Source organism: Epinephelus fuscoguttatus, linkage group LG8, assembly GCF_011397635.1.
Source record: "Epinephelus fuscoguttatus linkage group LG8, E.fuscoguttatus.final_Chr_v1".
Taxonomy (NCBI): domain Eukaryota; kingdom Metazoa; phylum Chordata; class Actinopteri; order Perciformes; family Serranidae; genus Epinephelus; species Epinephelus fuscoguttatus.
In genome coordinates, this window is record NC_064759.1 from 145,373 (window position 1) to 157,798 (window position 12,426).

Sequence of the window (12,426 nt, forward strand, 5' to 3'; positions counted from 1 at the left end):
ACTTGAGTTCCGCTGACAGCCTTCGGATGTCTTCCTTGAGGTTGGCAATGATCCTGTCTTTCTTAACAAGTTGCTGGTTTTCATCGGGAGGGCTGGATGTAGCCATTAGCTTAGCAAACCAAGCTAAGTTGCTACAGGTTGATTCACAAGTCAGCTCCACTCAGGCTTGCACTGTGCCTCAGCCCTGCTCACACAGTACTAAAGTTGTGAAAAAGTGGTGAAAATATGGCAGTAGTCCTCTGTATCTCTCACATATTAAGGTCCCAATGCTTTATAAGTATCCAGGATCTACTCTCTGTAGATTTTAGCAGGAAAAAACAAGTATATCCACAAAAGAATGTAAGCAAAGCAAAGCGCAAGCAGCAGAGCATCTGCACTGTAAGAAAGCCGGAAGCAGATTAGCTTAATTAGCTAATGTTAGCATTCTATCATGCTAAGGAGGTGTTTTCATTATGACCTGAGTGTTGTCGTGGGCCTCTGTGATGTGCAGATGAACACGGCAGGTTTTATTCATCAGTTCAGTCATTTTCTTTTTCCCTTTAGAACAAAAGTTGAATGTTCTCCTTCGTCCGCCACTGCCATGTTACATGTCAGAGACAAAACATCAGCTGCACAAACTGAAAGACACGATTCAGCTGGAGGCGCTTTGCAGAGTGGGGGGGGGTGGGGGAGGGGAGCAGGAGGAGGAGGTAAAGATTTTCAGGAGATGGGCAGAGACAAAGAAAAGCTGGACGATGTCCCTCAGGACGGCTGAGCAAGGATGTGTTTGTGTGATGGAATGACATGTCAGTGCTGCATGTGCTCCATTTTGCTGCCCAGCCTGGTTGCCATGACAACCAGCACATCCCTGCATGCTTGCCTTCTTCCTTCAGGCCCCCCCCCCCCGCCCAACTTACATAAACCTCTGTGTGCGAGCACAGGCGCTGCTGCAAGGCGGACACATTGTCTCTGTCTCACATGTCCACTTTCAAAATGTCTCCTGCCATTTTTCCTTCAGCTGGCAAAATAAAAGTGTGAAACATTCGGGGGGGGGCATCATGAAAATAAGTCTGTGTTCATGAAAACAACATGAGTAGGTCAGGAACAAGCAAACCAGCCATCAGACTGATGTTGACACATCGGAACCAGAAACACATTCATCACCAACTGTAACCCAGAATGAACTGCCCTTGCCGCTGTCTGATGCGTTCAGTAAAGAGGTAGTCAACATAAAGGCAAAGTGCCGCGCGCTTTAAATCAGAAATATAACACAGAAATATTAGGATAAAAATATGAAGAAGAATCTCTGAACTCTGAGTCCGTCAGTGTCACTGCGTCTGTCTCTGAGTCCGTCAGTGTCACTGTCATCTGTCTCTGAGTCCGTCAGTGTCACTGTTGTCTATCTCTGAGTCCGTCAGTGTCACAGCCATCTTTCTCTGAGTCCGTCAGTGTCACTGCGTCTGTCTGAGTCCGTCAGTGTCACTGCGTCTGTCTCTGAGTCCGTCAGTGTCACTGCGTCTTTCTCTGAGTCCGTCAGTGTCACTGCGTCTGTCTCTGAGTCCGTCAGTGTCACTGTCGTCTGTCTCTGAGTCCATCAGTGTCACAGCCGTCTTTCTCTGAGTCCGTCAGTGTCACTATCATCTGTCTCTGAGTCCATCAGTGTCACTGTTGTCTATCTCTGAGCCCGTCAGTGTCACTATCGTCTATCTCTGAGTCCATCAGTGTTACTGTCATCTGTCTCTGAGTCCGTCAGTGTCACAGCCGACTTTCTCTGAGTCCGTCAGTACAGATGTACAGTTTGTCTGTTTTAGAGAAGGTTGTACACTTTGTCTGTTTTAGAGAAGGTTGTACAGTTTGTCTGTTTTAGAGAAGGTTGTACACTTTGTCTGTTTTAGAGAAGGTTGTACAGTTTGTTTGATTTGGAGAAGGCTGTACAGTTTGTCTGTTTTAGAGAAGGTTGTACACTGTCTGTTTTAGAGAAGATTGTACAGTTTGTCTGTTTTAGAGAAGGTTGTGCAGTTTGTCTGATTTAGAGAAGGTTGTACAGTTTGTTTGATTTAGAGAAGGCTGTACAGTTTGTCTGTTTTAGAGAAGGTTGTACACTGTCTGTTTTAGAGAAGATTGTACAGTTTGTCTGTTTTAGAGATGGCTGTACAGTTTGTCTGTTTTAGAGAAGGTTGTACAGTTTGTTTGATTTAGAGAAGGTTGTACAGTTTGTCTGTTTTAGAGAAGGTTGTGCAGTTTGTCTGATTTAGAGAAGGTTGTACAGTTTGTTTGATTTAGAGAAGGCTGTACAGTTTGTCTGTTTTAGAGAAGGTTGTACACTGTCTGTTTTAGAGAAGATTGTACAGTTTGTCTGTTTTAGAGATGGCTGTACAGTTTGTCTGTTTTAGAGAAGGTTGTACAGTTTGATTTAGAGAAGGTTGTACAGTTTGTCTGTTTTAGAGAAGGTTGTGCAGTTTGTCTGATTTAGAGAAGGTTGTACAGTTTGTTTGATTTAGAGAAGGTTGTACAGTTTGTTTGATTTAGAGAAGGCTGTACGGTTTGTCTATTTTAGAGAAGGTTGTACAGTTTGTCTGATTTAGAGAAGGTTGTACAGTTTGTCTGTTTTAGAGAAGGTTGTACAGTTTGTCTATTTTAGAGAAGGTTGTACAGTTTGTTTGATTTAGAGAAGGCTGTACAGTTTGTCTATTTTAGAGAAGGCTGTACAGTTTGTCTGATTTAGAGGAGGCTGTTCAGTTTGTCTGTTTTAGAGAAGGTTGTACAGTGTGTGTGTTTTAGAGAAGGTTGTACAGTTTGTCTGATTTAGAGAAGGTTGTACACTTTGTCTGTTTTAGAGAAGGTTGTACAGTTTGTCTATTTTAGAGAAGGTTGTACAGTTTGTTTGATTTAGAGAAGGCTGTACAGTTTGTCTGATTTAGAGGAGGCTGTTCAGTTTGTCTGATTTAGAGGAGGCTGTTCAGTTTGTCTGTTTTAGAGAAGGTTGTACAGTGTGTGTGTTTTAGAGAAGGTTGTACAGTTTGTCTGATTTAGAGAAGGTTGTACAGTGTGTGTGTTTTAGAGAAGGTTGTACAGTTTGTTTTAGAGGACGCTGTACAGTTTGTCTGTTTTAGAAAAGGTTGTACAGTGTGTGTGTGTTTTAGAGGACGCTGTACAGTTTGTCTGTTTTAGAGGAGGCTGTACAGTGTCTGTTTTAGAGAAGGTTGTACAGTTTGTCTGTTTAAGAGGAGGCTGTACAGTTTGTCTGTTTTAGAGGAGGCTGTACAGTTTGTTTTAGAGAGGATGTACAGTCCCTGACAAAAGTCTTGTCGCTTATCCAAGTTGTAGGAACAACAAATAATAACTTGACTTGTAGTTGATCAATTGGAATCAGAAATGACTTATATGAAAGGCAAAGGCCTTTAGATTATGCTTATTATACCAAAATAAAGTTGTGCGTCATTCACTGAGTTTTATCATTTAATTAGGACAGAAAGGTCAGATCTTGCTTGGACAAAAGTCTTGTCGCATACAAAAATAATGTACTGTAGAAATGATACTTTCTGTTGAATACACAAACATGCTTCAATAACATCAGAACATAAAGTCATGGTGCCTTGGGAAAAAGAATTAATATCGTGTATGATTCCCATGAGCTTGGAGGACTGCATCCATACATCTCGGCAGTGACTCAAATAACTTATTGATGAAGTCATCTGGAATGGCAAAGAAAGCAGTCTTGCAGGACTCCCAGAGTTCATCAAGATTCTTTGGTTTCATCTTCCAAGCCTCCTCCTTCATCTTACCCCAGACATGCTCAATAATGTTCATGTCTGGTGATTGGGCTGGCCAATCCTGGAGCACCTTGACCTTCTTCACTTTCAAGAACTTTGATGTGGAGGCTGAAGTATGAGAAGGAGCACCATCCTGCTGAAGAATTTGCCCTGTCTTGTGGTTTGGAATGTAATGGGCAGCGAGAACTTCTTGATACTTCAGGCTGTTGATGTTGCCATCCACTCTGCAAGATCTCTTGCACACCCCCATACTGGATTTAACCCCAAACCATGATTTTTCCTCCAACAAACTTGACTGTTTTCTGGGTGAATCTTGGGTCCCTGCGGGTTCCAACAGGTCTTCTGCAGTATTTGCGGCGATTGGGATGCAGTTCAATGGATGATTCATCAGAAAAATCAACCTTCTGCCACTTTTCCACTGTCCATCCTTTCTGCAAGCTGTGGGCCTTGGCAAATGCAACACAATTCTTTTGTTGTCTTCTGTTTAATGCTGGTTTGTGAGCAGTAATTCGGCCACAGAGACCATTGCGTGAGAGAATTCGACAAACTGTTCTGGTAGATACAGGGGTTTCTGGTGACCAGTTCTGATATAGCTCTGCTGCAGTTGAAAAAGGGCTGGCCCTGGACTGCTGAAGCAACAAACGGTCCTCTCTAACAGTTGTCTTACAGGGTCTGCCTGACCTGGGCTTGTCATGAACGTCACCAGTTTCTTGAAATCTTTTTTTTATCCTCTCCACTTGACGTTTGGATACACTGAAGATGTCTGCCACCTCAGCAGCAGACTTGGTCTTCAGGCTCTTGATGATCAGCACTTTCGCATGTTGTCAGCTGTCAGGTTGCACTTCACATGAAGGTCTAGTGTGCTGGGATTCTTTTTATACACACCTGGGAATGTGTTAATTACAGTATTTGTCACAGGTGGAGCTCTAATCTGTGATTGGTTGAATCGTTTAAAGACACGACAAGACTTTTGTCCAAGCAAAATCTGACCTCTCTGTCCTAATTAAATGATAAAACACAATGAATGATACACAACTTTATTTTGGTATAATAAGCATATTCTAAAGGCCTTTGCCTTTCATATAAGCTATTTCTGATCCCAATTGATCAACTACAAGTCAGGTTATTATTTGTTGTTCCTACAACTAGGATAAGCGACAAGACTTTTGTCAGGGACTGTACAGTTTGTCTGTTTAAGAGAAGGTTGTACAGTTTGTCTGTTTTAGAGGAGGCTGTACAGTTTGTCTGTTTAAGAGAAGGTTGCACAGTTTGTCTGTTTTAGAGATGGTTGCACAGTTTGTCTGTTTTAGAGGAGGCTGTACAGTTTGTCTATTTAAGAGAAGGCTGTACAATTTGTCTGATTTAGAGGAGGCTGCACAGTTTGTTTTAGAGAAGGCTGTACAGTTTGTCTATTTAAGAGAAGGCTGTACAGTTTGTCTGATTTAGAGAAGGTTGTACAGTTTGTCTATTTAAGAGAAGGCTGTACAGTTTGTCTGATTTAGAGGAGGCTGTACAGTTTGTCTGTTTTAGAGGAGGCTGTACAGTTTGTCTGATTTAGAGGAGGCTGTACAGTTTGTCTGTTTTAGAGGAGGTTGTACAGTTTGTCTATTTAAGAGAAGGCTGTACAGTTTGTCTGATTTAGAGGAGGCTGTACAGTTTGTCTGATTTAGAGGAGGCTGTACAGTTTGTCTGTTTAAGAGAAGGCTGTACAGTTTGTCTGATTTAGAGGAGGCTGTATAGTTTGTCTGTTTTAGAGAAGGTTGTACAGTTTGATTTAGAGAAGGCTGTACAGTTTGTTTTAGAGAAGGCTGTACAGTTTGATTTAGAGAAGGCTGTACAGTTTGTCTGATTTAGAGGAGGCTGTACAGTTTGTCTGTTTTAGAGGAGGCTGTACAGTTTGTCTGATTTAGAGAAGGCTGTACAGTTTGTCTGATTTAGAGGAGGCTGTACAGTTTGTCTGTTTTAGAGGAGGCTGTACAGTTTGTCTATTTAAGAGAAGGCTGTACAGTTTGTCTGTTTTAGAGGAGGCTGTACAGTTTGTTTTAGAGGAGGCTGTACAGTTTGTCTATTTAAGAGAAGGCTGTACAGTTTGTCTGTTTTAGAGGAGGCTGTATAGTTTGTCTATTTAAAGCCTCTGGAAACCCAAATCCACAATAGCCTTCTAACTATGTAATTTAGGGTCTTATGTACATAATATTAAACATGTAAAACAATTAGAAATCTGTTTCCATCCAAATTCGAAATATCTGTCTTTTAAGTTTTTGTACATTCTTGAAATTGGGTTTGATTTGGCCGTGGTTATCTCTGAGATTTATTACGCAATAAATTCCAAACCAATCATAAATCATCAGTCGTCTCATCCCGCCCCCCAGTAGCAGCGCAACAAAACCTTTCTGCTCCAGCTAAATCGAGAGAGACGGCCGGCCGGCACCGGTCTCTCCCGCTTTGACGGTCGGTGTGTGTGTGTCAGAGTAAAGACATATTTAATCTATTAAGACTGGATGTGTTTGAATGAAAAAGGCTATTATCAGAAAAACGGAGCAGATTTATATAACCCTGATGCAAAATGCAGCCTGTTGCTTTAAGAGTAGGTCATAATGTCATGTGACTGCTTGCCGCCAATCAGTACAGCATAAAGTTGTTTCAGGAAATAGTCTCCATGCTGCCGAGCCGCGGTCGTGACATATGTTTGCTGCAGGAGCTGCCTACTGTATCACCGCACTACCGCTGTGTTCCGAGGTTGTCACTAAAAAGCGAAATGGCCAGGGTTGATGGCGAGCTACAGGACATGTTAACCTGCCCGGAACTACAGCCAAGCTACCTCAGCCTAGCGGCCTCACTGCCGGTCCTGGTAGGAGGCTCCTGGCAGCCATAAATAGACACTTAAGAACATTGCCCAAACTGCCCCTACACCCACCAACACTCTACTCAGATGGACTCTGCTGATACACTCACTTGAACTATTGACTCTCATAACCTGGAAGGGGGGCGTATTAATTTGGGTCGTTTTAGGTTGCTTGTGGTTTATGGCTTGGGGTTGAATATGAAATGAATTTGAATACTGTGAAGCTGTGGTGAATATTGAACTGAATTTCGACTCAAGTACTAATTGCTAAATGGTCATTCAAGGAAACCATATTTTTTTGCTTAATATTGTTTATTTATTAGTTTTGTTTATTTATTATTTCAATACATGGTACCACACCAAATAACATTACTGCCTTTGTGTGTGTGATTCACGACTGTCCACTTCCTCCCTGAGCCGAACCAGCCTCTTCTGTCACCTAGCCTAATTAACTAATCAAATATAGCAAATCAGTTGAGCTAGCATTCAAGCTAGCACAGTCGTCTTTTATTCATATATGCTACATTTATGTTTTCAATGAAAACGTATCTCAGTGAAGAAAGGCAAAGCGCTAGCCTACCGTTATCATTCATCTCAGCTAACGGCCAGGCTCAACCGGGCACATCTGCAGCGCGAGCCCGAGCAGCTCGCCCCCCTGCTAATCAATTACAGCGGCTCCACCGGCAACGGGAGCGGCGCGACAACTCTATTTTACGCGGCTCTTCTATTGTTTATCCGTGACACTGTGTCCGTGGCGGACATTTGAAAGCGAGTAGATGACAAACAGTACAGTAAACTTGTAGATAACTCAAATATATGTAATAACTTAGGTGGAAAATGCTTTAACATTTCATGCAGCCTCTCGGCTCAGCAAACGGTAAACAACCCCGCTGGCTTCTCTACGTGTTGCTTCCATACGCAGTCAGTGGAGCCCAAATGAATACGCTGCGACGCTACTCTGTATGTTTGCAGCCGGTAGAGCCTGGCCGTAACATTGCATGTAAAAGTTATGCTAACTATTCTACGAAGTAACATTAATATGAATCACAAAACATTTTGAAACTTACCATTCAGTGACCACCTGAAAGGAATCATTTTCAGCTTCTGCTTCGTCCTCTGAATCATCAGAGGGCTCAAACATGTACGGCTGGATTAAATTTGTGGCAGCCATTGCTGAGCCAGGGAGATGTCAATCAGAGCGTTATCTGCCACGCCCACTCTGTCCTGACAAGTGGTCTAAACAGCAAAATGAGCTGTTTTTAAACCAGGTTTTCTAATAGTTATTAATAGTTATTTTCACTCAGACTTTTGTGGGTGATTAATGAGACACTCGACTTTGATATAATATATGCATTTTTACTATTTCAAGCTGTTTCCAAAGGCTTTAAGAGAAGGCTGTACAGTTTGTCTATTTAAGAAAAGGCTGTACAGTTTGTCTGTTTTAGAGAAGGCTGTACAGTTTGTCTATTTAAGAAAAGGCTGTACAGTTTGTCTGTTTTAGAGAAGGCTGTACAGTTTGTCTGTTTTAGAGAAGGCTGTACAGTTTGTTTTAGAGAAGGCTGTACAGTTTAACACATTAAACACACAGTAAACACACATGAAACACGCGTTAAACACACATTAAACTCACATTAGACACACATTAAACACACAATTAAACACACACACATTAAGCACACAGTAAACATACAGTAATCACATATTTATCACACAACAAACACATTAAACACAGCAAACACACATTAAACACATAGTAAACACACATTAAACTCACATTAAGCTCACATTTAACACACATTAAACACACAGCACACACACAGCAAACACACATTAAACACACATTCAACACACAATAAACACATTACACACACATTAAATACACAGTAAACACATTAAACACACATTGAACACACAGTAAACACGGCTTAATAGAGATAGTCTCAAACACAAATCAGCTTCACTATAACTCGCAGAGAGGGAGTTTTTCCTGATCAGCTGTGAGGGTCATAAGGACAGAGGGATGTCGTATGCTGTAAAGCCCTGTGAGGCAAATTGTGATTTGTGATATTGGGCTTTATAAATAAAATTGATTGACTGATTGATTGATTGAGGGAAATGGTTTCAGCTTACAGAAACAGACAGGAGGTCTGTGTCACTGTGACGTGTAGTTACATTTCTGGGGAGGTGCACGTCAAGCTATGGCGTAGGCTCTGCATCGACGCAGAGACTATGGCGTAGGTACGATGTCAATTCAACGCAGAAGTATAAATTCCTCAGTGACTCTGGCCGTGTCCGTGATGTGGTGTGGACATTTTTCAGACTAAATTCATTCAGCAGCAGAAACACAGACAAGCTCAGAGACGAATATTTGACGGCGATTATGTCACTTCCTGTCTCCAGCTGTAGACACATAAGTGACATGATAAAATCAATGACCAAGCTAACCACTTCCTGTTTGTGTCTCTTCTTCTTCTCATCTCCTCATCCTATCTGACTCTGTCCCTTCTGTCCTCCGATCTCTGTCCCTCTTACCTCTGTCCTTCTGTCCCCTCTGTCCTTCTGTCCCTCTGTCCCCTCTGTTTCTTTAGGTGTAACGTCCAGGACTACATCTGGCACAAAGGCGCTCGCTGTGAGTCGGTCGTGACGGAGTTCCAGGTGATGTGTCTGGCAGTCGGCGCCTCAGCTCTGGTCGTCCTGCTGCTCTTCATGATCGTCGTCTGCTTCGCCAAGAAGCTCCACGTGCTGAAGACGGAAAACAAGAAGTTGCGTAAACGCAGGTGAGGCTCTGCTATGCAGCGGCTTGTCCTGTTCTCTGTGATCTGTAATGACTCAGTTTTATTTGAGGGGCAGAGCTTTACCGTCACCGCCTGTCTGTGTTTGCGACTGCCGGTGCACCAACCTGCTGTTGTTCACTGTGACAGTCAGAGAAACAACCAACAGCTTTTAACACTCACCAATAACTGATCGATCCGTCTGAGACACAATGAGTGGGGGACAGGTTCATGTTAACAGGAAGTTATTAATGATCATGTGACCTGATGACAGATCAACGAGGAGACTCGACCTCCAGGTTATTGTTAACAGGACGTTATTAATGGTCATGTGACCTGGTGACAGATCAACGAGGAGACTCGACCTCCAGGTTATTGTTAACAGGAAGTTATGAATGATCATGTGACCTGGTGACAGATCAACGAGGAGACTCGACCTCCAGGTTATTGTTAACAGGACGTTATTAATGGTCGTGTGACCTGGTGACAGATCAACAAGGAGACTCGACCTCCAGGTTCGTGTTAACAGGAAGTTATGAATGATCATGTGACCTGGTGACAGATCAACGAGGAGACTCGACCTCCAGGTTATTGTTAACAGGACGTTATTAATAATAATGTGACCTGGTGACAGATCAACGAGGAGACTCGACCTCCAGGTTATTGTTAACAGGAAGTTATGAATGATCATGTGACCTGGTGACAGATCAACGAGGAGACTCGACCTCCAGGTTATTGTTAACAGGACGTTATGAATGGTCATGTGACCTGGTGACAGATCAACGAGGAGACTCGACCTCCAGGTTATTGTTAACAGGAAGTTATGAATGATCATGTGACCTGGTGACAGATCAACGAGGAGACTCGATCTCCAGGTTATTGTTAACAGGACGTTATTAATGGTCATGTGACCTGGTGACAGATCAACGAGGAGACTCGACCTCCAGGTTCGTGTTAACAGGAAGTTATGAATGATCATGTGACCTGGTGTCAGATCAGCGAGGAGACTCGACCTCCAGGTTCGTGTTAACAGGAAGTTATTAATGATCATGTGACCTGGTGACAGATCAACGAGGAGACTCGACCTCCAGGTTCATGTTAACAGGACGTCATTAATGGTCATGTGACCTGGTGACAGATCAACGAGGAGACTCGACCTCCAGGTTCATGTTAACAGGAAGTCATTAATGATCATGTGACCTGTTGACAGATCAACGAGGAGACTCGACCTCCAGGTTATTGTTAACAGGAAGTCATTAATGATCATGTGACCTGGTGACAGATCAACGAGGAGACTCGACCTCCAGGTTATTGTTAACAGGACGTCATTAATGGTCATGTGACCTGGTGACAGATCAACGAGGAGACTCGACCTCCAGGTTATTGTTAACAGGAAGTCATTAATGATCATGTGACCTGGTGACAGATCAACGAGGAGACTCGACCTCCAGGTTATTGTTAACAGGAAGTCATTAATGATCATGTGACCTGGTGACAGATCAACGAGGAGACTCGACCTCCAGGTTATTGTTAACAGGACGTCATTAATGGTCATGTGACCTGGTGACAGATCAACGAGGAGACTCGACCTCCAGGTTATTGTTAACAGGACGTCATTAATGGTCATGTGACCTGGTGACAGATCAACGAGGAGACTCGACCTCCAGGTTCGTGTTTACAGGAAGTCATTAATGATCATGTGACCTGGTGTCAGATCAACGAGGAGACTCGACCTCCAGGTTATTGTTAACAGGAAGTCATTAATGATCATGTGACCTGGTGTCAGATCAATGAGGAGACTCGACCTCCAGGTTATTGTTAACAGGAAGTCATTAATGATCATGTGACCTGGTGTCAGATCAACGAGGAGACTCGACCTCCAGGTTATTGTTAACAGGAAGTCATCAATGATCATGTGACCTGGTGTCAGATCAATGAGGAGACTCAACCTCCAGGTTCTTGTTAACAGGAAGTCATTAATGATCATGTGACCTGGTGACAGATCAACGAGGAGACTCGACCTCCAGGTTCATGTTAACAGGAAGTCATTAATGATCATGTGACTTGATGTCAGATCAACGAGGAGACTCGACCTCCAGGTTCGTGTTAACAGGAAGTTATTAATGATCATGTGACCTGGTGTCAGATCAACGAGGAGACTTGACCTTCAGGTTCATCACGTTTATTAAAATCAGCTCTGAATTCTGAATGAAAACATGTTTTCATGTTTGATGTGTGAAAACAAGGCTGATGGGCAAACCAACCATGTGACACAGATGAGCATGGACAGTCTCCATACAGTGGACGGAGCTTACAGCAGTGATGGCCAACATGTGTCCCACACAGCTCAGGAATTATTGATCATGACAAAATATTTTCAGGATAGACTGAGGAAGATGAACTTTAGTGTTTTCCTCAGGGAGACAGGACAGAGACATATATCCCACACATCATTTAGTCAGATTCAGATTAGATTCATCTGTGCAGTGAAAAATCAGTCTGAGGACTCAGGTGACCCATTTGCAAATAAATGTTAAAACGAGTTTCTGTTCGTCAACATCATCATGAATTTTAATTAATTAGAAATGAATTTTTTTTGACTCAGATTATAATTGTGAAGATTAGATGATGGATGGATGGATAGACGATGGATGGATGGATGGGTGGGTGGATGGTTTCCATGGTGATCATTGTGAGGAGGATGATGATGGTGATGATGATGATGAAGATGATAATGTTGATGATGGTAATGGTGAGGATGATGATGAAGATGATGGTGATGATGAAGAAATGTGGTGCAATCAGTAGCAGCAGGGAGTAAGGGATGATGTCATTGGTGGATCCAGCCGAAAGTAGGGCAGGGGGGAAGGGGGGAGGTGGGAGGAGTTGACCTACATACAGCTGTTCGACCTGACAGAGACATCAAGTGGTCGACTCAGAGAGGAGCAGAGGAGAGAAGGAGAGGAGAGAAGGAGAGAAGGAGAGAGGAGAGAAGGAAAGAGGAGAGCAAGAGAGATGGAAAGAGGAGAGAAGGAGAGGAGAGAAGGAAAGAGGAGAG

At 42.9% G+C, this 12,426-nt stretch overlaps 1 protein-coding gene across 8 annotated transcripts in view; it reads left to right on the forward strand.

Moving 5' to 3' along the window:
• The window catches only part of cspg5a (chondroitin sulfate proteoglycan 5a), a 69,223-nt gene that overhangs the window by 38,841 nt on the left and 17,956 nt on the right, over positions 1-12,426 (forward strand). For all 8 annotated transcript variants that reach the window (XM_049584802.1, XM_049584798.1, XM_049584796.1 and 5 more), the window contains exon 3: positions 9,186-9,374. In XM_049584802.1, the coding sequence (XP_049440759.1) occupies positions 9,186-9,374 (189 nt within the window). The remainder of the gene's footprint in view (positions 1-9,185; positions 9,375-12,426) is intronic.